We start from the raw sequence: 26,274 nt of genomic DNA on the forward strand, positions 1-26,274 counted from the left end.
TGATATTTACAATCAATGGTGGTTTACCGTAGTAGCGGAAAACAACCACACCTATGCACTATGGTGCGAGTTCAATCCATTCTAATTCTCCTCTCCTAACAAACTAATATTTAATCCACTAACTTTATCGTTCTACTGAATGATATTTACAAAAGCTTTTAACAATATAATCTCAAATATCATATACCAATATACCAATGTAAAATTTCAATTCAACCTTAAGCACATACAACTCCATTACAAAAACTGATAATTACTCATCAGGCACAAACATATTGACACATCCATATTATAACACGAGATAAACAACACAATAACACTATATGACTGTCACATTTAAAACTTTATTTTGTTTCATGAGAACAATACATATTTTGTGTTGGAACAAATATGTCTTCAAACACATGCTCGTTGCCCTGAATGAATACATTGAACAGAAAATGTATGGTCGCTGATGGTCTTCTTGGATCTTCAGACATCAAGTTGTTTCCGGAAAATCTACAAAAACAAAAGGCTTGGATTCGTGATTGTGATTTTGACCTTAAGCACATACAACTCCATCACAAAAAAAGCACATACAACTCCATCACAAAAACTGATAATTACTCATCAAGCGCAAACATATCGACACACCCATATTATAATACGAGATAAACAACATAATAACACTATATAATTGTCACATTTAATAAAACTTTATCATGTTTCATGAGAACAATTAATACATATTTTGTGTTGGAACAAATATATCTTCAAACACATGCTCGTTGCCCTGAATGAATACATTGAACAGAAAATGTATATGGTCGTTTATGGTCTTCTTGGATCTTCAAACGTCAAGTTGGTTTCGGAAAATCTACAAAAACAAAAGGCTTGGATTCGTGATTGTGATTTTGATTTGGAGGTGGGATATGCTTCCAAATGTGGGTTTCACGTAAGATTCTTGAACTGACATAAATTCACTTTCTATAATTTAATCTTTTCAATTTGTATATTGTGTATGGCACAAAATCCTTATGTCCACTGAATAAACCATCGAGTATTATTATCATTCTACGTGTTATACACGTGAGTGGATGAGATTGTTGATATGTTTTCACATTTATGGTACACCAACAACAAGGTATGAATAACATAATATATAACAATTGAAAGAATTCAATAAGGTCGAGTAACATTTTTTAAGATGAATAATATATAAAAAAAAATATTCCATTTTAAATCTTAACAAAGATAGAAATGGTCCTTAGTTTGAGTATGCTTAACCATGGTTAACAAACTGACCTAGACCCTTAACCCTAGTGAACTTTCCACATACTATATATACAAATCAACCCACATTCCATCTTCATGACAAATGTCCATTTCTAGGTAATTCCACTGGCTTTTAGAATTCCCCCACTTAACTTCAAATAGTTATGAAACTCTTCATGCTAGCAACCCTTTTAATCGTAGTCTTTTGGTTTGGAGCTACGACGTTGTACTCAAACTCTCTCACTCTCACTCTCACTCTCTTCCTCCTCTCATTCTTCAACCTTTTCCTCATCTCTCTGGGCCACTGGCTCGTTCCCGGAGGCTTTGCATGGTCATGTTATAGTCATGACCAAAACTCTCAAAATGAGTCTAGCCTCCGAGGTCCAGCTGGGTGGCCTATACTAGGGTTCCTACCCCATCAAATGGGTTCTCTTGCCCATCAAAAACTCTCCAGTATGGCAACATCCCTCAAGGCAACCAGGCTCATGGCATTCAGCTTAGGCACTACGCGTGTCGTCATCAGCAGCCATCCGGACACTGCTAGGCAAATCCTCGGAGGCTCGTCGTTTTCCGACCGCCCAATCAAGCACTCAGCTATGTTGCTAATGTTTGAACGCGCCATAGGGTTTGCTCCTTCAGGAACATATTGGCGCCACCTGCGCAGCATAGCAGCTGTGCATATGTTTTCACCAAGGAGAATCGGAGGCCTAGAAACCCTAAGGCAACAGGTGGCTGATGAAATGGTGGTGAAAATTTGGGATGAGATGAAGGAAAATAGGGTTGTGGGATTGAAAGCAATATTGCAGAAGGGTTCTTTGGATAACATAATCCAGAGTGTATTTGGCACTAATTATTTAGGTTTAGAGAAGGAGGTTAGCACGAATCGAACGCTAATGTTGCTAGTCAAAGAAGGGTACGACTTGATTTATAGGTTTAATTTGGAGGATTATTTTCCCTTGAGGTTTTTGGACTTTTATGGTGTGAAGAGGAAGTGTCACAAATTGGCGGCTGAGGTGAAGTCTGTGGTGGGGCAAATTGTGAGGGAAAGAAAAAGAGCAGGAGATTTTGGTGGCGGCAGTGACTTTCTCAGTGCTTTGCTAGCTCTGCCGGAAGAAGATAAACTAAGTGATTCAGACACGGTGGCTGTTTTATGGGTAAGCAATCAAAAATCTGTCTTAATTTTAAATTGTTCTTAATATAATTCACTATATTTTCTCAATATATATGCAACTATTTATATATATATATATACACACACTCTTTATATAATGTCGTATGCATCATATAATATTGATGACATCTTCAGTAAACACAAATTCATAAAATTGGATATATATAAAAAATTTATATGTGTGAATAACTGTTAAATGTTGATCCGCATACACTAAAACTTATCAACTTTCAAATTAACGATTGTCTATATGCATGTGAATAATTGTTGAGTTTTTTTTTTTTTTTTCAAAATGTGAAAAATTGTTTTTAAGTGACAGATCAATAATTATGGGGGATAATTTTCCCTATAGATCGGATGACTTTATGAAATGTGAGAATCCAAATCCTGCTGACTGAATGGAGTCGAATCTTAGCAGCAAAAGCTATTTAGTCATGATTGATGACATAATAAGACCATACCCTAGCTAGCTAACATGGCATTTGACCAGAAGATTCTAAATTATATTATTGTTCTATTTAGAGTCGGTTTTTCTTGAATATGTATGTCTCAACATTGACACATATTTGACTACTAAATTTGATTCAATGGTCTTTTATCACTTATTTTTAATTATTGAATCAAATATATGTCAACATTAAATGTTTGTACATAATCAAGAAAATTGATTTGGACTCCGTTACCATCAAGTTCAAATAAAAAAAGCATATTCCATACAAGTTTTATCTGAGAATATGAGCTATCTCTCTTTTATGCTATACACGTTGATCTCCTTTCTATATTCTTGGTGCTTTGCTAGCTCTGCTGGAAGTGCTAATATGAGGTTAAATTAATATAATTAAGATTTGTTTCCCTAATAGTTTTGATCTGCTAGCTCCTACTCCTAGTACCACCATAAGATTTTATGTGCATAATTAACGAAGCCTTTTGTCTTTTGGTTTTGTTACATTATCCAGGAAATGATATTTCGAGGGACAGACACGGTTGCAATACTTCTTGAATGGATTATGGCAAGGATAGTCTTACACCAAGACATCCAAGCCAAAGCACAACAAGAACTTGACACACACGTGGGGAACAAGAGGCACGTGCGAGACTCCGACCTTCCGAACCTGCCGTATCTACAAGCCATAGTCAAGGAAGTTCTCCGAATGCACCCTCCGGGCCCACTGCTATCATGGGCCCGTTTGGCAATCCATGATGTTCACGTGGACAAAGTTTTTATCCCAGCTGGCACAACTGCGATGGTGAACATGTGGGCCATAACCCACGACCCATCCATTTGGAAGGACCCAATGGTGTTTAGGCCTGAAAGGTTCATTGAGGAGGACGTGTCAATAATGGGCTCGGATCTCAGGCTTGCACCATTTGGGTCGGGTCGAAGAGTATGCCCGGGTAAAGCGTTGGGTTTAGCTACAGTGCACTTGTGGCTTGCTAGGTTTTTGCATCAATTCAGGTGGTTACCGGCGGAGCCTATTGACCTTTCGGAGTGTTTGAAGCTCTCTCTCGAAATGAAGAAACCACTCACATGCCACGTTGTCCCACGCAATCCATTATGAACTAAAGAAGCTAGCTAAGCTAGTGGTTATGAATAATTAGTGAAAATATATATGCATTGCACTGATGAAAAATTGTAGAATGGTGTGAGTAGTGATGGAAGTAGGTAAGGCGTGGTTTGCATAGTGTATCTGGGGCCAGTAAAATGGGGTACTAGGAAAGAACTCTCAAATCCAACATATGAAAAGTACGTAAGTAAATCTTTGGCTCATGAACACTGTAAAATAATGTTTTGACTATTTATAAAAGCTTGTGGATTGAACTTTTGCATAAATGTTCAACGTGTTACTTTATTACCGACTATATATTCTCTTTTTCTTTATAAAAAGAAGATTAGTTGGTGGCTTTGTCGTGACAGTTCATCTTTTCGAGATTGAAAAGACTAAGAAATAAATTTTTACTTCTTCCTATTTAATATCGTGTAATTCACATGCACCAAGACTCAAATTAAGCTGTGTTGGCCGCCTATATATTCATACCGCTTTATAAAATTTAGTCTATGTCAATAAACAACTTTAATTTGACATAAGTTCACAAATAGTTTATGTCATTGGTGTTTGAAAAAGTCTGATTGAAATTAATTGTATTATTACACATAATTTGCATACTATTTCACAAAAGAAAAATTATTCTCCATACAATAAAGCACACGTGCAAGTGCATGCGCCATAATAACTACGTCACTACAACAGTCAATTGTAATTAAGTATCAATTTTACTACAAACTGTAAATTGAATATGAGAATACTTTCTCCAACCAAGTATTAAAGACAGTACCGTTAAACTTCTATAAATTAACAGCACTGTGATAAAAAAAAAATCTATTAATTTAGAATCGATAAATTAATAAACTATTAATTATTGAATAAATAATAATTAATTTATCGAGGTTTTCCTTCTTCTTTTTTAAATATTTGTACATTGTATATGTTTCTTGTTTTACAAACTAACAATTCTAGATATTCGTTTAACAAAGTAAAATTCATGAATCTACTTATTTGTTTCAAAAATAGATGTACTTTGTTTATTTATACATCCACATCATTTAGTTTAGAAATTTGATCACCCTAGCATTATTCTTTCATTTTATGAAAATTTAACCAAACTAAAACTCTATTTAAATAAACAAAAGTCATAGTAACACAACATAGCATACATACAACAGTAGTGATTGACTTCTCATATCAAAGGTGTAAAGAAATAAAAAAAATTATTAATTTATATAGGGGCGTTTTGATATAGGCGCCTGATTTTTTAATTTTTTAGACTAAACATTTGTTCACTTTAGAAATTTGATTAAACATTTGTTAGGATATACATAGGTGAAGAGTATTGTTAGTCTTGTATTGACTGACAAGTGTCATTAGGAGATTGGTTATGTTATGTCCTAAAGGAGTTCCTGTGAGTATTTATATCTAAAGGAAATATCTTGTAATGGTTAAGTTGTGAAATGAAAAGTCTTTTCCTCCAAGATTCTCTTACTCTTCTCTGAATATTTTCCTGCTCATTTCTTCTGTATTCTTTCTGTTGACATGGTATCATCGCCAATCAAAGGCTTACGCCATTGATTGTGATCCTACTGCTTCCGCCGTGCTTGGTTGGTGCTTGTTCTTGTTGCTAATTCTTGTTGTTGTTTGTTGGTTGCGATAGTCGGTGCTTTCGTTGCATTGCTTAGTCGGTGATTTTGTCAGTGATTTCGTCGGACGTGTTCGTCGATGCTTCTTGCTGTTCGTCGGTGATTTTGTTGGTTGTCTATGTTCTTCGCGCACACAGAGGTGATATCTTTTCTTCTCTGTTACTGCCGATCTGTTGAATTTCTCTTCGTCACATCTGCGATTGTGCATAAACCCTAATTTTTTTGGGGTTTTTCGTCTGGTTTGTGATTTGATCTTCTGCCTGGTCTTAATTGTTGTTTGGAGTGGTGATTTCAATATCTACCTGTTCAATTTGTGAATTCCTTCGCACTTAAGTAATTGTTGGTTTAATCGTCATGGTTACATCTGCTCAGTTAGCTCTTACACAGTCGCCTATTTCCTCTTTGATTCCTAGTGTAGGCAATACTAATACTGTCAAACTTAATGACTCAAATTATGTTACGTGGAATTTTCAAATGGAATTGTTACTTGATGGTAATGGAATATCATAGGATATACATAGGTGAAGAGTATTGTTAGTCTTGTATTGACTGACAAGTGTCATTAGGAGATTGGTTATGTTATGTCCTAAAGGAGTTCTCGTGAGTATTTATATCTAAAGGAAATATCTTGTAAAGGTTAAGTTGTGAAATGAAAAGTCTTTTCCTCCAAGATTCTCTTACTCTTCTCTGAATATTTTCCCTCTCATTTCTTCTGTATTCTTTCTGTTGACAACATTTTCCTACAAATTTGGTGCCACATGATTTTTATGTGCCCATTTTATAGTACTTAAATTACAAAACCTGCCATAGATTTTATCAAAGCAAAACACTGATGCCCATAATCCTAAATTCTTCACGATAACAAAAAAAAAAAAGTTTCCTAAATTCTTGCGTAACTTATATCTCAGAGTTTGAATCAAAACAAATATTGCATAATGCATATCCTCCCTATAGATAAGAAGCATTTGAATTTCATAATATATATTAATCATAAATATTTCCTACCAGAAAAATGTTCCACCTCCATGATAACTTATGTCCCTCGTGCATGATTTTGTTTTTCTTATGAAAAAAAAAAAAGGTCTTCCACTCCTCTTCTAACCCTCTTAATTTGTAGCTGCAATTGAACTATTGCTTAATCATGAGCGCATAATATAGGTACGCTTTGCCTTGTGCTTTGGTACGTTGTTTAATGTACATTTTGGTATGTATATAGGTTCCTTTTAAGAGTTTTTTTCTAACTATCAACAAGCAGAAAATATTCCCATAAAAAAGAGGCCACATAAAAAAATAAAGAAAAAAACTCTTAAAAGTACATATTTGGAAACCGATAATTAGAGTTTTAGCTTAAAAAGATATATAATTTAAATAAACAACAAATGCTGACGTGGCTGTTGGTTAAAGCTTCTCAATCAAATCTTAAAAAGAAACAAATGTTTGATCTAAAAATTGTTAAAAAATTGTTGGGGATTCTAATTATACCATTTATATATTACATGAGACCTTTTCTTTTCTTTTTTGAACAAATGTATGATATTCATTAAGCAAATCAGAATTCGTACAAACTGAGGATAGTGTGCATGATGGGCCTCAATAAAAACCTTGCTAGGAATTTCAACCCGATCGAAGGAAAAGAGTGTCCCGCACAATAAGAGATTTATCCTCAAATTAACAATAAAGTAAGTTTACAATCCCTCCTCTAGAATAATATCTTGAATTAAATCTGGGGGCTCTTCAAACCACACAACCTCATGCGCACTGGTAATCCCCATCCGAGCAAGGCGATGAGCTGCCGAGTTCCCTTCCCGCTAGACATGACTAACCACTGAATTCAGCCACGCCATGAGAAGGTATCGCAAGTTATTAATTATAGGACCGAAAATAGATGTATCTTCCCCTCGCCCCTCCATGTCAGCCAACATCAACGCAACGTCTCCATCGAATTGAAACTTTCCCTCCAACGTACCTCGGGTGTGAGCCAGTAGTGCAACTCTTCGAGTTGCAAAAAATTCAGCATGCATCGCAGTGTGAACCCTCTCAATTGGACCAGCAGCAGCGGCAAGGCACTCCCCCACATGATTACGAATTATATTTTTCTTATAAATTTAACGAATTATTAATCAATAGGTTAAGCAAGTTAAGGTGAGAAACCGAATCTTGGTTTTTAAAGATTAATTACATCATTAACAATCATACATGACATTGACTACATACGGGTCAAATCCACCATATCCACTAACCATTGTTTAATTAATTAAGACCAAGTAGTTACGTACGTAAGCAATATGTAGATGATACGATCTAAACTGTAAATCCATGCATGGCTTTGGTTCAGTAGTCTTGTCATTTCGATTCTAATTAATTATAATTAAACTTTATATGACAATTAGTATGAAAGATCACGAATCTTTACTTTCACCTAATTATATCTCACCAAAACTTAAAGTCGAATAACTAATTAAAGCTTCCACTTAATTAGATCTCCTCTTTAATTAATTAATTTACCATCTAATCGAGCCACCTTGCAAATTTTCTTTTGGTGTAAATTGTTTTCAAAAACAGATTACATCAAAATCGTTTTCAAAACAGTTTATAGTGGAGTTGAGAAAGAGTCTTTAAAATCCATCAACCTAAAAAGGAAGAACAGCTAGTGATGAGTTTTTGAGTTGTCCTCGTTGCAAATTATTATCCACCAACATCTGCACCAATGCAATCTTAATTTAGTGTGATTCATTATATTGTTGTATGGACAATAATACCGAACATGCTCGTTTTGCTTGTCCTTATCAATAGCAATTGGAAACAACAATCCACCTAGTGACATTGATGGAATTCTCACATTTATATGTATTTTGATTGTGAGGTTATTTTTTTTTTCCGAAAAAGGAGACTAGTTGCTGGCTGGCATCCATCATTCTGGGTCCGAGAAGACTCATAGACATTTCAGCTTTCCTCTTGCCACTATCGTATGATTCACCAGAGTCAGGAATCAAACTCAGAATGTGCTGTGATTGTGAGGTTGTTAATTACATTGTTAAACAAATGTATTTTGTTAATTAATCATGCATAAAACTACTTTTATATAACATAAAACTACTTCGAAAAATGTAAAAAGTCTCACTTCAAAAACATGACAGAATAAAGTATAACTTAAATTGAGTGTTTCAACTTCTATTTGAACTGAGATTTTTTGTTATAAAAGCATCATGCATGTGTTTGGTTAGCATGGGATTAAGGAACAATATTTGATGTTTGACCAATTAATAGTTGGTCGTTGGCCCTCCTCTATGAAATCTCGAGAATTATGACATTAGTTAAAATCATGCCTATGAATCAAATCTTAGCCCCAAAGGCATTATATTTTTGCTAATTAATCAAGCCTTAATTAATCTGCTTTGATTCGTACGAATTGATGACTAAAGATTGTAAACCACTAGCTGATCAAAACAAAAATGTCTCTTCTTTCTATGAGAGAGAGAGAGATTCGAAACCCCACGAAAACTTGCTGCAATTAGTCATTAGGGTTTTCAAGTGGTATGCATTTAGTTGATGGATATAGATGGATCATGCAGAGAATATGTCGTGTGGACCAACCCATATTCCTTAAACTTGTACATAATGGTAAAGATATTTCAAGGCATGTCCTAAAGTTTTGGCTTTTTAAGATCCAAATCTTTAGCTTTTGTTCAAAGGCGAATCGCTTTAACCCACGTTTGCTTTCCCACACATTGCATATAACTTAAAATTGCCATATGTTGATGCTCCACAAATTCAATTGGGACCCCCCATACATGTCACGTTTGTTCAAGTTCATATGTTTTCCATTTTTAATTAAGCTTCTTCGACACGTGGATATTGCTAAATTGGTTCAATGTTTGAAGGTGTCTCTACATGGAATAAAGTGGCATATTTCTTACTTTCTCATATCCTCTTAGGGTTGTAACTTGAAGTACTCGTCCGCAATTTTAAGCACAACAACTTATCTTCAATGTGATTTCTTGACAGTGAGAACGCTGGTAAGATTTTGAGTATGGCAACTCACAAGAAGATGATACTTAAATGTCAGAGGTTTCAACCCTGCTAGTGAGTTGCCCTATGCGACAACCATTATCTAGCAATTTTTGAGATGTGTACGCATATGCTTAAAATACTCTCTTATTGATCCATTCATAAATGTAAATAAACTATAGAAGAATATTGAACTAGAAGTTTACTTAACGTAGTTATATTCGTCAAGTTGATTTCCAATGTGTAAGGAACTAACTAATTAAGGATATGCATATCTAAGGGGTAGGTAACCATGCATGCGCGCATTCTAGTAAAGTTTGGTGTAAAGGAGCAATATGCTCTTAATATATATAGTATGAGGCGGATTTATGGCACCATTTTTTTCACACAATTTTTAACACACGTTTTAGTACAATGTTTTTTTTTTCGTAAGTGAACTACAAGCTACTTACGTATACAATAACTTGCTTGGCTATATTGATTCATTCCATAAGAGGAACTAATTAATAACTTGGACATTAATTGTGAGGTTTTTCTAAGTTGTGATTAAGCGAGGAGTACTTAATTCGTTTCTTAATTAGATGATGATCACTTTTTTGCAATTGTAGCATTTGGGTGCGTACGTGGGGTTGTTTTTCTTCCATTAACAGAACAGAAAGACAACAACAATTGAACAAAAAATTCATTAATTTTCTGCATGCAAATGAGGGATAATAGTTTATATCTTAGGGTAGTGCTTTTACAGTCCCCAAAATACCATATAACATTGTAATTTATATACATGAAGCTGAATCCGTGACACTATTTTTTTATACAAGTTTTGACACATTTTTGTAGGGCCTCCTTCGTAATCTATTTAACGATTTGAACCATCTATCTTTTAGGACTTCCCTCAAAGAAAGTTTATAAAAAATACCCAAATCTGAAATCATATGACCGTTGGACTAAGGGTTTGGGGTTTCTTTGTAGAATTGTATTCATTATTTTCTTCATTACAAATGTATGTATTAATGATTTTGGATTTGTGTAATTTTTATGCAAGGAGGATCTATGATTTCGGATAGTTGAAATACACATAATGAGCCTCACAAAAACATGTCAAAAGTTGTGTAACAAAGTGTCACGGATTTGCCCCACATATATATATATATATATATACACATACATACAGTAAAAATACTTCAAATAACACTACTAAATTCTACACATGTTAGTCACCTTAGGGTGCGTTTGTTGTATCGGACTATCTCGGACTGGATTAGTTGCAAGGACTAAGTTGGACTGGCTTAAACTAGACTAAGCTGGACTAGCTTAGTGAAGCATTTGGTGCAATGTCGGACTAAACTACATACTAAAATATTTTTAAGATCCACAATATTTTATTATTATTTTTCATTCACTCTCAAATTATAAAAATAACAAAATAACTATTATATTATAAAAATATCTTCTGCCATTACATTTTGTTGAGTCGTGCTTCTTCCATTGCCTTCTGGAAGATAACTAATACCCTTCCCTGAAACCCCTTCTCTCTCTCTCTCTCTCTCTCACAACTTTGTAGAGACACACCTGCCCCTCTTCACTTTCTCTCACATCTTCACTTCCTATTTCTCCCTCTTAGTACATAAAGTATTGGTGCTCATTCCAGTCACCGTCGACAAAAGTTTATCCTCTCACAGCCAAGCAATACGAAAAAATCGTACAATCAACAGAGCCCATGGCGGGATTTGGATTTTGGAGGTGCTGGAATGACTGATCTATGGTTGATAGAGCGACTGGGTTTTAGAGGCACAATGATTTTGTAGAATTTTTTTTTCTGTTTTTTTGTTTCGAATTCTGGGGTTGGATGTTTTGGGTTTTTTGATGTGGGAGACAATGGGGAAGAAGTAAATGAGAGCGGCGAAGCAGGGAGAGCGGAGCAACTAAGAAGAGAAAGTGGTAGAGGAAGCCGTGATTTACGAGGACGCGGCGGTGGTCCTGGGATGGTCTAGCGAGGTTGTCGAGCAGGGTGAGGAGTCGAGCAGAGCAAGCAGTCGAGGGGACAATGCAAGAGAAAATAAGGGTCTTAGCAATCCGGTGATATTCGGGGGGTCTCGCTAAGACTATCTAGAGAGCCCCGTAGTTGAGGCGAGTGAGGTTTAATCCCACTAAAGCTAGTCCCTCTAACAAACATGGGATTACACTAACACCTAGTCCAGTCTAATCCAGTCCCACTTAGTGAGGTCAAACAAACGCCCCCTTAGTGTGTTAGTGCCTTGTTTGGTGGCCTAGATAATATGAATGAGACTTTGAGTACAATATATATTGAATTAGACCTTAGTTAGATTTCGACCCAAGGTTCGTGCCCTAATTCGAAATATATTTAGGCCGACTAAATAGCGACCTTGCCACTCGTCCAATTTAATTGGACTCGCCATTCTGTGTATTGAACGAACTCTAATCCTTTCATTCATAATTTTTAAAATCGAAATGAATCATATCTCTTCAAAATACCAATCAGTTAACAACTGTTCGATTTAATATTGAACAAATGATGTTTCATAAGAGTTCGATTCCCTCTCAACCCACGACCAATATAAAGCTCACTTTTCTGAATTGAGGTCTTAAATTTAAATTTGAAGCTTTTAAATTTACATGCCAAAAATTTTGACAGGCTTAAAAATCCACAAAATTAATACCAAAAAAAAAATAATACAAAACCCAAATCCAATATCATTTTGGGCCTTAACTCTAAAGTTGAGCCCAAATACGAAAGGGGGCCGCCGTTTGATGGGCCCCTTCAGTTGCATGTCGTGGCTGCAAACACGTGGAAAAGCATCAATTTAATTAGAGGGTAGGTGGAGCTTCCGTAGTCCTCCCAAAAGATGAGGTTCAACTTTCAAAATTTTAAAAAGATTCTCTCAACGAGGTACTTTATAAAACAATATTTTACGCAACAGTCCTCCAACTTTTGAATTCTCAACAAGTCACCCAAACAAAAATGCAGCTGAATTGTATTAAAGCTTTGGATATTTTTCTTTCTTCTCTCTTTGGCCAATTGGTCACGAACATACTATCTTTGCTCAGTTGAGTGAACTATATAATATGTTTTTTATTTTATACAAGGGTATATTTACACAATGGATAAGAACTTCATTGGCAATACCAATTTAAGTTTATTTTTTTTGGAATATATATCCATTTAATTTTTTTTAATGTTTATAAACTACGACTAAATTAATAATAATTTTTTTACAACTAAATTAATAATGTTAAATGGTGTGGTTTGATTTAGTATGAGTCAAGGGTGGAGCTAGAAATTTATATAGGGGTGGATTAATTTAGTGACCATAGTTGGGGTATTAGACTTAATTTTCCATAACATTCTTACTTTTAACACCAAAAGTTTTGGTCGTTTTAAACTTAGGGTGTACTAGAGTCTAGACTCTAGTTGGCTTCACCCTTGGTTTGAGCTAAAATGAGCTGATAAATCAAACTAATATTGGATGGTTTAATTGTTTGCTATGCCAGGTATGAAAAATACATCTGCAAAAGAGGTAAAAACTCAATTAACAACTGACCTTGTATATTTACACAGTCAGTTGCTACTTTCGAAAGTTAGTAGATTGGGTCATACAATATATTTTATTCAAAAGTATTGTTTAATAAAGAGCATGAAAATATAATTTGGATCTCATAAGATAAGATAAAGTTAAGATATTAATACTTATAGGGAATAATAAAATTTGAGGAGTTGAAGAGTGGATTGAAGTGACCAAATGTAAAGTAGCATAAAAGTGCCAAATGAGTTAGCAAAAGACACTTTTAAATAAAAATTTTGCTAACTCCTTTGGAGATGATCTTGTACTTGAAAATTTGATGCCTACCTAGATTTTTTTTTCATGTGATTTTTAAGGTTGATTTCGTGTCTCATGTTTTGCTTCATTATTTTGTTTTGTTTGATTTCCTTTGAAGTGCACTAAAATAATATTTTAAACCAATGACCTAGGCATGAGTTTATAGATCAGTTGGTTAGAGTATTCATCTACAGTTCATGACTAATTGGTCTATGGATGCCTGGTTTCTAATTAATTAGAAGAAGTCTAATGTTGGATTTGCACTAATGAAGACAATATATATTTATAATGAGTTTGATATTAGATTGTATCATATTGTTAATTGTTAGTTGTTGACAAGTCGTTATAAAAATATCTTTATAAATATTACATCACTTGACACGAAAATATCTTTCTTTTATCTTGTTTTGTTTATGCCATACTTAGGGTCTCCGTATTTAGACATTGTATAAATACTCGAAGGACCCAAATGTAATTATGTAATAAATGAAAGGGCAAATATGTAATAAGTGATGAGCCCTTATTCTATAAAATGACTCATCACTCTCCTCATTAGGGGAGGCCAATTCTTAGGCCTGAGATCCCCATAGCCTCACTCTCACATTCAGAGAGGCTCATCCTCACATACAGAGGCTCTCTCCCTCACAATCCTCTCAGAGAAATACAATATCAGTGTGGATGTAAACCAAACATTGGGTTGAACCACGATACATCTTGTGTTCTTTACTTTCTTGTAGATTCACGATCGAATTTACGTTGTTTCAAGACCCATCTGGTTTTGTGCAGCAACATGTTTCATATAAGACTTATTAATAATGAGTAGTCTTAAAACTCATTACTCCTACTTCATATTAAACTTGTTTTAACAAGCGACGACGAAGAAAGTAAAAACGAATATAAAATCTCCAATGCAAAGATAAATATTCTTAAGCAACTGAGTGACAATGAAAAATGAATGTTAGAAAGTGACCAAATGCCAATTAAAAGACCACAAAAAGATAGGGGCCATGGTGGAATATCCAAAAGTCAAGAGTAAAGTTTACAAATTCCAAAAATTGACGTACCTCTGCAAATGAAATTAAGACAAATACCTGGAAAACGATAATACTATATGTCTCCATCTTCGAAATTTCAGCAAGAAAAGCATAAAAAAAAAACAAAAACTTCCCCACGTGCACGTCCCTCACTACACACCAAAACGAACAAACAACCTGCATCCTCACCGTTCAAACCCACAAACCCACCACGCGTCAATCATCCAACAGAGAGTACGTTCCACACCCGCAATGACGAGTACAGAACCTTCCCCTATGAACCCCATAAGAAAGTACTCGACCGATCAAAAAATTTCAAAAATTCAGAGAAAATTTCGGGGAGAATTATTTATCACCAGATCCCTCTGTTCAGACAAAATAAAATTTTCGATCCCTCCGACTTTTCCCTCTCTTTTCCCTTGGAGGGAAAACCTTAATCCAAAATCCCCTGCTTCAACTAGCAGAGCAAAATTAGGGTTTTCATAAATGCTTAAGCTTCACTGACGGGGATCTTTCTCTCTGCTGATTCACTGTTTGGTTACCGGAATAGCGGCGGCAGCTTCCGGCGTTTGGTATTCCGATTTGATTTTAGCTCAGGTACGTAATGTGGAGTGAGAGTGTTTGGTTCTTGGTTTAGTTTGAGTTTGTAGCTCTGGTTTTTGTAAGGTGCATTTCTTGAGCTGAATTTTAGGGTTTGTTTGGTTTTGATGTTTTGCATGTTGGGTTTGTGGGGAAATTTGTGTTATTTGCTAGTGAGAAGTGGAATGGAGTGAGTTAATTTGATTTGATGTGGTTGTGTTTTATGATTTAGCTTTGTGATTGTGATAAAATGGGTTTTAGGGTTTAAGCTTTACTTCGAACTGATGATTAATTACATAATTTTCTGCTAATTGAGCTTAGTTTCGGGGGCACTCTAGCTGCTGATTGATTTCTTGGTTCTCGTTGAGTTTTTCGATTTGCGGTAAATTTTTCTTGAACCAAATGCTGAAAAAAGGTTGCATTTTTCATTCACCCCAAGTTTTGAAACCTTGAGATGTTTGAATTAGAAATAGTTGATTCGCCCGTATAGAGTGATTAAGCCTCGGATTGGAAGTTATTATGAATGTAGGATGCTTGACTTGTTAACCGATTTCCGAAATTTGAATTCTTTCTTCTGAAGTCAAGTAGGCACACCTGCAGCATTCTCAAAATTAAGCTGTTTAATTCAAGTCAAAATGCAAACGAAGAAAAGAAGTTCCGGAAGAACTGCTGCGAGAGAGCATGCTTGTCCCAAGGTTACAAGAGCTCAGAAGAAAGCATATGAAAGTGTGCAAGTTATGGAAAAGAAAGTTGCTGACCTAATTACATCTTCAGCAAGGAAGCAGAGAATAGGTAGGTTACCTTCTTATTCGTTACACAATAACCTCGGGAAATGTTCCCCATACTTGTATGGAATATATTTAGTGCACATTTTACTTCTAAATGTTAAATGGTGACATCCCCTGACAAATTTCTTTTGGTAGCATACTTGTATCCATAGTGGCAATTTTGAAACTTTTTCTAACCCATAGAGGCAGAAGAATGGCTTCCAATTTCTCTTCGTTTTTTTTTTGTCGTCAAGGTTCTATCCAATTACTGTTTTTACTTGTCATCTTTATACCACAACTTTCAGGTGGCACTCATAAAAAGAATGGGGGGCCTGTTACTGCAACCAATTCAGATTTGAATTATGACTCAATGCGTGATGGGACTGCTGACACTTGTTTGGGGCATGATGCTATGCGTGATGATTGCATAGATATTAAGGTAATTAACTAGCTATGTCATGCCCAGCTCGGTTACGTTGCCTATAAAGCAAAAGCAAAAAGAAGAAGAAACAAAACAGAGTGTTGCCTGAGCATTCAGTATTGAAAAATTTCTCGAATTGACCATATCATATCATACTGCAGGATTGTAAAGAGGGAACTACTGATTGCGAAGCGGAAACTATATTTTCTCCTGCCTTTCACATATCTAAACATGCCGAAGGGGAATCTGATAATGGAGGTAGATGAACAAACATTTTTTATATTTTATATATGTATTTCACATTTATGATTATGTAATCGTGTCTCTTTCCTTCTCTATTAATGGTTAAAAAATCTTACCGAAAAGTTTTGTGGTTTTCTTGAGACTGTTGTGACCTTATGGTTTTTGTTTTCCTAGTTGATTTTGTTAAATTCTTTAGAAATGGAGACCACAGTTATCATCAAGATTGTGAAATAATGTACTCAAGGGTTGATGTGCTGAATGGTCATGTTGTTCAAGAGACTTCCGAATCCATGGTTAGAGATGAGAGGAGTTACTGTGAGAACACATTTTCTTCAGTAAATATAACATGTCCTGGTAATACAAATGAAATGATACAAAATGTATGAGCAAAATAGAATGCACAAAAACTATGAGATATGTGGCACAACTAATGTGTATCCTCATTTTAATGCAGTTGTGGATCCAGCCACTATTTCTTCTGAAGTCTCAGCCATATATCTTGCCATGAAAAATTCCAAGTTGGAATGTGTGGATGAACATGGTCACGAGCCCATGTCAACCGATTTATACACAGATGATGACGAGTATGAGGAAGTTGATGACTTTGATCCTTACTTTTTTATCAAGAACTTACCAGACTTATCAGCAGTTGTTCCAACTTTTCGGCCGATGCTTTTGCCTAAACAGACACGGCGTTGTCCTCCTACTAGTCTTGTTTTGGATTTGGATGGTGAGAATAATGGCAAACCGTTGTATTTATATCCTTATTCATTAATTCACATGACTCTCAAGTCTCACCTTAGGAACAATTTGTAACTATATATCTCATTGTTCATGGACTGTTCATGGTTCAGAAACTAAGTGTTGATATGTGATAGGGTGTTGCATTGAGTTTGATCTTTTGCCTGTTTCTTCTGCCAAAATAATCTGGATGTGTCTGAAGACAGTAACTTCCTTGTAGCATGTTTTGCTTTTGTCATCTTTATGATGAGAGTCAAAAAGAACATTTGTTGATAATATTTATCTTCATTTTAATTGTTATTGCTTGATTATTGTAGCTGTATGGTAGGACGGGGGATCCGTGCATGAGCATTTTCTCATAGCTGTTTGTATTCTGATGGAAGATCTGATTAAATTATACTCCACTTTTGTGCATTCGTTTTTCCTTATAAGGGGTGCCAAATGTGTCTTTTTCTAGGACACAGGCATGCATTTTCATCTCACTATATTGTTTATATGATGCAACATTTAGTCCTTGATTTCTATCATTCCTCGCTTGTTGATGTTTTGTTTGAACTATTGGTTAGACTTGCATGCTAATACTGACTTTGATCTGGCAGAAACTTTGGTACACTCCACACTAGAACCTTGTGCTGATGCAGACTTCACTTTTGCTGTAAATTTTAACCTCCAAAAGCATACAGTATATGTCCGATGCCGTCCTCATCTCAGAGATTTTCTGGACAAAGTTTCCAATCTTTTTGAGATCATAATATTTACAGCTAGTCAAAGTATTTATGCAGAGCAACTTCTAAATGTGCTGGACCCAAAAAGGAAGATATTTCGCCATCGTGTTTTTCGGGATTCCTGTGTTTTTGTGGAGGGGAATTACCTCAAAGATTTGTCAGTTCTTGGTCGTGATTTGGCACACACTATCATAATCGACAACTCTCCACAGGTATGCTATTCCAACCTTCCCCGCTCTGCCATTAGCAGTTATCTGTGCCTAAGCCCTTGAAGGTGATTTATTGAATTTAATGTGTCTAGGAGCATATTTTGGCATACTTTTTGGAGTGTCTTTGTTTTTCCTTGGATCAGTGAGTTTCTGGATAAGCCTAATATGGTGATGAATAAAAGTGAGTTGAAAGAAGCTCCATCTAGTCTTCTGGTAAAATTTATCAGCATTATATATTTCGAGTCAATGGTCAATCTTCAGTGTTTTGCTTGTAATGTACATCATTAGTGGGTTCCCTTGCCTTCTTGTGGAATCAAATGTAGTCAGTCCTTTCTAAGCTTTTGGTGAAGCCATGTTTGGAGCAGTTTCAACCGGATATATCAGATTTCATTTAATGAACATTTACTACACGGATCTCAGATTTCATTTATGAACGTTTACGACACTGGATCACTTTGTCAGCGACAAGTGAAATGTGAAATATGAAACACGAATACAACTTTAAATTATGCTAATCTCAGGAGGAAACCCCTAGGATTATGTTTGTCCTTTCTTCAATACTATTAACTTTGTTTTTGCTAGGTGTAACATTTTGGTGTGTTGGCTTTATTTCAGGCATTCGGGTTCCAAGTAGACAATGGAATTCCAATTGAGAGCTGGTTTGATGATCGTTCTGATAAAGAATTACTCTTCTTACTTCCTTTTTTGGAGAGCTTGGTTGGAGTAGAAGATGTTCGGCCACTAATTGCAAGCAAATTCAGCCTTAGGGAGAAAATAGCTGCAGCTGCTTATCCTCTTAACTCAAACAGAGGCGATCCTTTCGAAAGGTAAGCCTTCAATGTGAATGATCAGTTTCACAGTTTGAAATCTCTTCTGGGTGTATTTTCTGTACTTTTAGAACCGGAAACGCTGTTCTGTTTGTTGTGAAGTTATGTGCTTTCATTGAGAAAGACGGAGATACAATTGGGGTGTAACATGGGTCAAATGCAAGGAAGACACATAAACTTTTGATAGAAAATTTGCTTACAAATAAGTTTCCTACTAATTTAACGGTGTTATACATGTTTGAAGTGTTGGGAAGTGGAATATTGTTTGCTCTTTGTGTTGATTGTTAAATTTTTATTTATGAAGCTTTGGCTTCGTATTTTAGCTCGAAAAATATTTTTGTTGAGAGATTAATTAAGAAAGAAGAGAGAATCTGTGAAAAGTGTTCTTCAGTTTATATCATGAACATCTCGTGACCTTGCTCGAACTTTGCTCGGATAATCCACCCGATACCTGAGTTCCGATGGCGAGTGTTAGAATATGGACTTCTGGCTTTCGACATTATGCTCAATGAGAAGTGCAACATCAGACAGAGGCTCAGCCTTTGTTAAGACTTAAGAGTCGCCGTTTGTCTCTTGGTTCTGTGAAGAACAATTCTAATGCATTTGGGTTGAAATATTCCGTCTCTGTATCTGCAATGGCAATTTGCAAAGTGAAACTGGTGGGACCAAATGGTGAGGAGAATTGAGTTTGAAGCTCCAGATGAGGTTCGCATCCTTGAGTCAGCTGAAAGCGCAGGGCTGAAGTTGCCTGACACTGCAGGTCCGGTGCCTGCTCTACTTGTACTGGGCTGTTGGTTTGGGGATTGGCAGATCAATCGGAGGCGGTGATCTTGGATGAGACGCAGATGGAGCAAGGGTATGTGGTCACCTGCGTCTCATACCCGACCTCCGATTGTGTGATTCACACACACAAAGAAAGTGATCTCTATTTGCCAAAAAACCACAATGAGTGAAGGAAGAACTTCCATTTGCTACACTAGTCCGGTCAACATCTTTTCTGCATTATTTGAAAATGGTTGTAGCAAAAGAAGAAAAAACTCTAGTAATTAATTAGTCATTACCATATAAGTTTACTTGACACTAAGAAGATGGGTTTTCTTTTGAATATAGTAGAATTGTGTACCATTTTTCACTTGAAATGATATAAGAAAAGAAATTAAACCTGTCCGTTTGGGGTTGATTATTGGGAATTTTAACAAAAAGCACCCGGTACTGTTCACTTTAACGAAAAACCACATTTTTACACTAAAAAGTCAATCTTGGTACTATTCACTTTACCCTTTATTTTGTCTTTATCATTAAAACTCAAAGTTTTCAAGTCCTTTTCATTAGTTTTCCTTTGATTATTTGGTACAGCTTTTGCTTCATCAAAAAGTTTTGGATTACTACGGCTATTTGGTAATGCTGTGGTGTGGAAAAATTGTTGTGCGGGAAAATTAATTTAAAGGTAAACTTCAAAAGTAACTACGGTGCTATTTTCATTTCGGTTCACACATGTTCTTAATTTCACATGCATACAATTCAAAAGTAGTTAAGAAACAAAAAGAAAACAAAGGCATTCTCGAGCAACTTCGAAAGTGATTTATACGAGAGTAATCTAGGCAAACAAACTTCTGCTATATGTTCAGAGTTGGCCCTTTTAAAAGTTATGCCTGAATTAAAATTAAGACCTCTTTGACTTGGTAGGGGAATCGAGGCCTTTGTTAAGTGGGAACTGATGCGTAATTAAGGATCAGCTAATCAGGTGTTACCGTTGGAATTGGCGTGCTCGTTATCAAATCGCAGCTAATTAATCATTAACGACTAGTGATTAGGGACTAATACAGGCACGGTCTCCGTGCACCGCTCCTGGACTCCAAAACCGAGGCCGTAACAAACTCCGATTTCCGTTTTGGGACACGTGTTCAGCAACCGACTCTCTATCCCAGCTCGACGCGTTTTGCATGATCTGCGATTCGTGAACCGTCGCAAGTTAACTTACAAATTTCACCGCCTCCCGCCACTTTCCTCGTTTGTAATAATTCAAATTTTCGTCCAGTTACCAAGTTTCTTCATAAGCAAACTCAAAGCTCTCATTCGCTCATTCACTTTCTCTCTCTACTCTCTCTCTCTCTAACTTCCGATTTTCATTTTTCTCTCCGAGAAAAGTGCAACAATGGTGAGCTTCTCAGCTCTCTGAACAATTCCTTTATACTCGACGATCTTCGTCAATCTGCTAGTACCGATCCTTGAAATCTCTCTGAATCTCACTGCAACTTCTTCGTTTCAGGTCGTCGCACAGAAAGTGAAGGAAGCAGAGATCACCGAGCAGGACTCGCTTCTTCTGGTAATTTTCGATCGCTCATCTACTAAGAATAATCGTAGCGATAATTTGAAGTTGTTAGTGATTCTTCTGAATTTCTCAATAGATAGTATTTCGTTTTCTAAATCTGATCGGTTTTCGTTTCATTAAATGTCTTCTCATATGTGATTGAATCTCTCTCTCTCTCGATGAAATTTGCTGTGAAATATTGCACAACTCCGAAAAAGTTCTGTTAGAATCGTTGTACGGATTTTCAAATATAGACCATATCTGGAAACTGAGGATGATGATACGAGTTTTTGACAAGTAATTGACGATCGGTGTGAAGATATGAAGCTTGTTATTCATTTTTCAGAAAAATTTAATATACGTAGGATTATATCTTAGCATGAGTAAATTTGATTGAAGAAACGCGTTAGATTTCATAAAATCTAAATCGCAATGTTTGTACGATTGTGATGATGAATTTTACGATACTTGTATGAACTGGTTCTGAGCATTCAATTTCGTTTGATCTGAGCTCAGACGAGGAACTTGCTTCGTATTGCTATATTCAATATCAGTTACATCAGAGGCCTGTTTCCGGAGAAGTACTTCAATGATAAGGCTGTTCCTGCTTTAGGTAATTGTTTAATAATCTCAATTTGTTGTAGTTTTTGTTTTAATTTCAAATGTTGGTTTATGATTTTTCTTTGGAATTTTGAAATCTTCGACAGAGATGAAGATCAAAAAGCTCATGCCAATGGATGCGGAATCTCGCAGGCTTATTGATTGGATGGAGAAAGGTATAGATGGTTGAACTCACTGGTCATTAATTTTTTAATTTTATCTCATCTCGTTGATTTGAAATTTTGAATGAGGTTTCAGTTTCGGTTTCGATTTCTTGTTTGGCTATTAGTTTTTATGTTAATTTCAAACATTTGTAGGTGTATACGATGCATTGCAGAAGAAGTACCTGAAGACGCTATTGTTCTGCGTGTGCGAAACAGTTGAAGGACCAATGATTGAGGAATACACTTGTAAGCTATTCACGAAATTAATCATCTAAATCACCTTGCAAAATTTGATTAGGTTCAATGCTGGTTGATTTTGAAGTGTGAATTTTTTAGTCTAATTTTAATTTGCCTCAGTTTTGGAGAATTGACTTGCTCTAATTGATCTTCACGTGCAGTTTCTTTCAGTTACTCAAATTCTGAAAGCCAGGAGGTTTCAATGAATATAAGTCGCTCAGGGAACAAGAAAAAAGAGGGTGGAACATTCAAGTGCAACTCCACAGCAGAAATAACTCCCAACCAGATGAGGTAACTTTGGTCGAAATTCGTTCCAGATTTTATTCCCATCCTGTTTGGCGAATTTGTGAATTTTTGGAACTATATTTTTCCAGGAGCTCTGCGTGTAAAATGGTCCGCACATTGGTTCAATTGATGAGAACTCTTGATAAAATGCCAGAAGAGGTAGGTAAACCTATAATTTGCTACCTGCAAATTTTAATGCATTCTGCAATTCCTGGAAGAGTGTTTCTGTGTTGGTCTGGTATTTAAAGATGTTTGAATCTCTTTCTGTTTCAGCGAACCATATTGATGAAGCTCCTATACTACGATGATGTGACGGTACACCATTTTTAATTTCTTTCTCGTTTTGTCAAATATGCTTTGTTTGCCAAAAGATGACAGTTATATTTTTGACATTGCAGCCAGCGGAGTATGAGCCTCCATTCTTCAGGGGCTGCTCTGAGGAAGAAGCTCGTAATGCATGGACCAAGAATCCTTTGAGAATGGAGGTTGGGAATGTAAACAGCAAGCATCTTGTATTAACGCTGAAGGTAGGGAATTGAGAATGTTTTTGGAATGTCTGATATTCAAATTCATGATTTGTGGTCCAGATTTCACTTTGTTTTACTCGTTACGTGTACAGGTAAAAAGCATCCTTGATCCTTGTGAGGACGAAAATGATGATATTCAAGATGATGAAGTGAGCTTAGGAGCTGATTCTATGCAAAGGGATGATTATTCGGGATCTGATTCTGACAGTGAGGTAATATTTTATAGCTTGTTTGGGTTTAGAGCTTCCAATGAGCTTAATGGTGCTAATTGATGTCATTATTTTCTTTACAAAATAGTTTACACATGAAACATGATATGGTTTGGCACTACTTCCAGGTTAACCAATCACGAGACGATCATTATATAGTTGCTCCAGTAGGTGAGGGTTCTGAATCTATTGTATGGTTTGGCTTTGTACTGTAATTCCCACCTGCTTATCTGTTGGTCTGAGTTGTTAGTGGAAGTAACAATGGCTTTCTTGACAGATAAGCAACAACCACAGAAAGATAACAGCGCACCACAGGAAGATGACAGCATGGTTGATGAAGGTAATAAAAGAATTACACTTTTCTAAGTTAGCAGACCAATTTCGATGTCACAGTGAGAGTCACACAAACAAGTTTGAACTTGAAAACTCTGCTGAATGATGGGCTATTTCTTGGCTTTAATTCCTAAATTAATTTTCCTGCAGTGCTAACCTAATGGGTTTTTTTTTTTATGATGTGTAGATAACACTCAGGATTCAGTGCAAGATGAACATCAATTGGCTCGGATAAAGGACTGGATCAGTAGCCTCCACCTTGACACTGTTGAACTTACTGATGTTCTCTCAAATTTCCCGGACATCTCAGTGGTAAGTATTTCAACTTCTCAAGTCTCTACAGGAAAAACTGTGTCAAAAAACCTTGCTCTGTTGGTATATTGTAGTATACTCATGGACTCCATCTCGCCATTCTTATATGCTGCAGGTTCTGACTGAAGGTAAACTGAAGAATGCACTTAGAGCTGCTGGTTTGTTATAACTTATTTCGTGGGTTTTATAACAAGATTTGCTACTTTTCAACCCTATTTGGCTGGATCACAGAAATTATGGACAAGCTTGTCATAGAAGGTATTCTATCAAAAGCTGCAGGGGACACTTACACTATCAACAGGCCGAAGGTTTGCTTTATGTTCTCCTTTTTGTTTCAATTCTGAGGCCGTATTTTATTGCTTTCGAGTCAAACTCTTTTTCCTCGATGCAGAAGCCTGATTATGAGTTCACTATGGTGAAAGAAGAAATGGATGCTCAGGTACCAGTTGCTGACAAAACTTTAAAGGTTAATGATCTCATGTACACAAAGGTGATTGCATTTCCTGTCTCAAAATTTTCTGTTCTCTGCAGAGTCCTCAAATCTCTGATCTCCCCAAGTACTGTACTTTTGAAAATCTACTTCTAATTAATAATACTGTTTCAGTTTGTCGCATTTTATTTGACCTGACTCTATTTGTCTCAGGCGCTGTATCATGCTCTCCCAATGCAGTATGTGACGGTTACAAGGCTTCAGAACAAGCTCGGTGGAGAAGCAAATCAGACTACTGTGCGCAAGTTCATCGATAAAATGGCACGAGAGGGTTTTCTTGAAGCCAAAGGCAACCGAAGGCTAGGTGTGTGCAGTTATCCTTCTAAAATCCTTGTACTTACAGCTTATGTGGATCAAATTATATCTTAGTGTTTTCGTTTGTTTTCTAAACCAGGAAAGCGTGTGATCCGTTCTAAGATCACCGAGAAAAAGCTGAATGAAGTGAAGAAAGCTCTGAACAATGATGCAATGGTATATCTGTAAACATGTCTCAAATTTATTTCCATTTGTTTTCCTCTTACACATTTGCTTGGATTTCTCACACTGAACAGGATGTCGACAACACTGAACCAAATAACAAGTCCAGTCATCCAGATTTCCATACAATGGGTAAAAGACATAAGTGCTTTCAGTACATAATAATGAATTCAAGTCTCTGGTTACTTTTTGAATAAGCACTTAAGGCCTAAAAAATGCTTTTGTTATCAGGAAGCAGCATCAGGGACACATCCATATGCGGTGCCCTCCACTCCATTGGATCAGATCTCACACGCATGAAACTAAGATCGAACGGACCTCAATACAGTCCAATGAGGAGTGAGCAGACTGCTTCAAAGACAAAGGAGCATCCAAACACTCCCACAAGCAGGGCTGAGGTGAGTCTATTAATTTAATCCTCCACCCTTCCACTTCATGTCATTCTTCTCTTCCTCCAACTTGACTGTTCATACCAAGTTTAAATTCTGTTTGGATATTCTGCAGCCGGTGACTTCAAGGGAGAGCTTCGTGCCGGGAAAGGATAACGGCAGGGTAAATGGCAACACTGATTACTGTGATGATGGGGACAGAGTGATCTGCAGTGGGAGGTCTAGCCAAGACAAGCGGTCGAGGAAAACAAGCACGGTGCGTATGATTCGAAATCCTCACTATAAAATTGCCTGCTGTAGTTTTTGTCACCAGCAAAACGCTAGTGAAAAAAAATGGTACGATTCTAATATATTGCACTCTGGGCATTTTTCTTGTTGTACAGGTGAAGGAGCCAATTCTTCAGTACTTGAAGCGCCAGAAGTCTCAAGCCGTCTGAAAATTTCCAGCATTTGCTGTCTGTCCGCCGGACTCGATTTTCCGATACTCGCGGAAAGTTAAGGTGTAAATTTTTACGGTGATTAGGAGTATAATGTGGTAAACTGGGGATTGGTTTTGCCCATCCACACTTGCATTTTCCTAAACCAAGGTCTTTAAGGATATGACGATGATTGAGTGGAATCGGATGGCTTCATGGTAATTAGCATAGAACAATACTTGCTTACTCAAAGAAGGATTAGGAGTTCTTACTCAAAATTATTCGTTGTCGATTATAAAACAACGGTTTTATAATCAAAACCGTTCATATTATAAATCATTTTATAAAAATCTTCTTTGTAAAAAATCAAATAAAACTCAGGTCGTTTAGTAATTATATAAAAACAAATGAATGGAATTGGTAAAAATATTACGAACGGTCTATGTATCTGCTAGAATAGATTAACTAAACGATCTTAATTTTAAACTATTTTTTACAGAGATGATCTTTACAATG

The 26,274-nt window shown here is 36.2% G+C and overlaps 3 protein-coding genes and 1 pseudogene across 6 annotated transcripts; all 4 read left to right on the forward strand.

Annotated features, from left to right (window-relative positions):
* The first annotated feature begins 1,342 nt into the window (after window positions 1–1,342).
* On the forward strand, window positions 1,343–4,256 carry LOC126595521 (cytochrome P450 78A5-like). The gene is made up of 2 exons (XM_050261797.1): window positions 1,343–2,408; window positions 3,382–4,256. Exons 1-2 carry the CDS (start codon window positions 1,419–1,421, stop codon window positions 3,982–3,984), a joined length of 1,593 nt encoding a protein of 530 aa, XP_050117754.1. The 5' UTR covers window positions 1,343–1,418; the 3' UTR covers window positions 3,985–4,256.
* A 10,550-nt stretch (window positions 4,257–14,806) lies between these two features.
* Window positions 14,807–19,226, forward strand: LOC126596219 (uncharacterized). Of its 4 annotated transcripts, none has more exons than XM_050262731.1 (8): window positions 14,807–15,093; window positions 15,656–15,867; window positions 16,148–16,281; window positions 16,425–16,521; window positions 16,681–16,860; window positions 16,961–17,236; window positions 17,847–18,184; window positions 18,797–19,226. In XM_050262731.1, exons 2-8 carry the CDS (start codon window positions 15,711–15,713, stop codon window positions 19,010–19,012), a joined length of 1,398 nt encoding a protein of 465 aa, XP_050118688.1. In that variant the 5' UTR covers window positions 14,807–15,093; window positions 15,656–15,710; the 3' UTR covers window positions 19,013–19,226. The 4 variants fall into 4 exon arrangements, with proteins under 4 accessions (XP_050118688.1, XP_050118687.1, XP_050118689.1 ...); XM_050262730.1 differs by having other exon boundaries at window positions 15,661–15,867; XM_050262732.1 differs by having other exon boundaries at window positions 15,676–15,867.
* Window positions 19,227–19,520: 294 nt separating this feature from the next.
* On the forward strand, window positions 19,521–20,175 carry LOC126596222 (ferredoxin, root R-B2-like; annotated as a pseudogene).
* A 758-nt stretch (window positions 20,176–20,933) lies between these two features.
* Window positions 20,934–25,961, forward strand: LOC126596218 (meiosis-specific protein ASY1-like). The gene is made up of 22 exons (XM_050262729.1): window positions 20,934–21,166; window positions 21,278–21,334; window positions 21,836–21,932; window positions 22,027–22,095; window positions 22,237–22,329; window positions 22,482–22,611; window positions 22,695–22,764; window positions 22,879–22,920; window positions 23,004–23,132; window positions 23,225–23,344; window positions 23,470–23,512; window positions 23,619–23,681; window positions 23,862–23,986; window positions 24,102–24,114; window positions 24,218–24,294; window positions 24,378–24,476; window positions 24,630–24,780; window positions 24,871–24,947; window positions 25,028–25,085; window positions 25,185–25,351; window positions 25,458–25,598; window positions 25,726–25,961. Exons 1-22 carry the CDS (start codon window positions 21,164–21,166, stop codon window positions 25,777–25,779), a joined length of 1,878 nt encoding a protein of 625 aa, XP_050118686.1. The 5' UTR covers window positions 20,934–21,163; the 3' UTR covers window positions 25,780–25,961.
* The last annotated feature ends 313 nt before the right edge of the window (window positions 25,962–26,274 follow it).

The sequence above is a fragment of the Malus sylvestris genome, chromosome 13, assembly GCF_916048215.2.
Source record: "Malus sylvestris chromosome 13, drMalSylv7.2, whole genome shotgun sequence".
NCBI lineage: Eukaryota > Viridiplantae > Streptophyta > Magnoliopsida > Rosales > Rosaceae > Malus > Malus sylvestris.

What these genes read in the sequence shown, in the direction of transcription:
- LOC126596219 (XM_050262731.1), top strand. Translation starts at nt 15,711, where the DNA reads ATGCAAACGAAGAAAAGAAGTTCCGGAAGAACTGCTGCGAGAGAGCAT. An exon ending in AGCAAGGAAGCAGAGAATAG is followed by an intron (nt 15,868 to 16,147) that starts GTAGGTTACCTT and finishes CACAACTTTCAG; the next exon opens with GTGGCACTCATAAAAAGAAT. An exon ending in AGTAAATATAACATGTCCTG is followed by an intron (nt 16,861 to 16,960) that starts GTAATACAAATG and finishes ATTTTAATGCAG; the next exon opens with TTGTGGATCCAGCCACTATT.
- LOC126596218 (XM_050262729.1), top strand. An exon ending in TATTGATTGGATGGAGAAAG is followed by an intron (nt 22,096 to 22,236) that starts GTATAGATGGTT and finishes AAACATTTGTAG; the next exon opens with GTGTATACGATGCATTGCAG. An exon ending in ATGATCTCATGTACACAAAG is followed by an intron (nt 24,477 to 24,629) that starts GTGATTGCATTT and finishes TATTTGTCTCAG; the next exon opens with GCGCTGTATCATGCTCTCCC.
- LOC126595521 (XM_050261797.1), top strand. Translation starts at nt 1,419, where the DNA reads ATGAAACTCTTCATGCTAGCAACCCTTTTAATCGTAGTCTTTTGGTTT. An exon ending in ACACGGTGGCTGTTTTATGG is followed by an intron (nt 2,409 to 3,381) that starts GTAAGCAATCAA and finishes TACATTATCCAG; the next exon opens with GAAATGATATTTCGAGGGAC.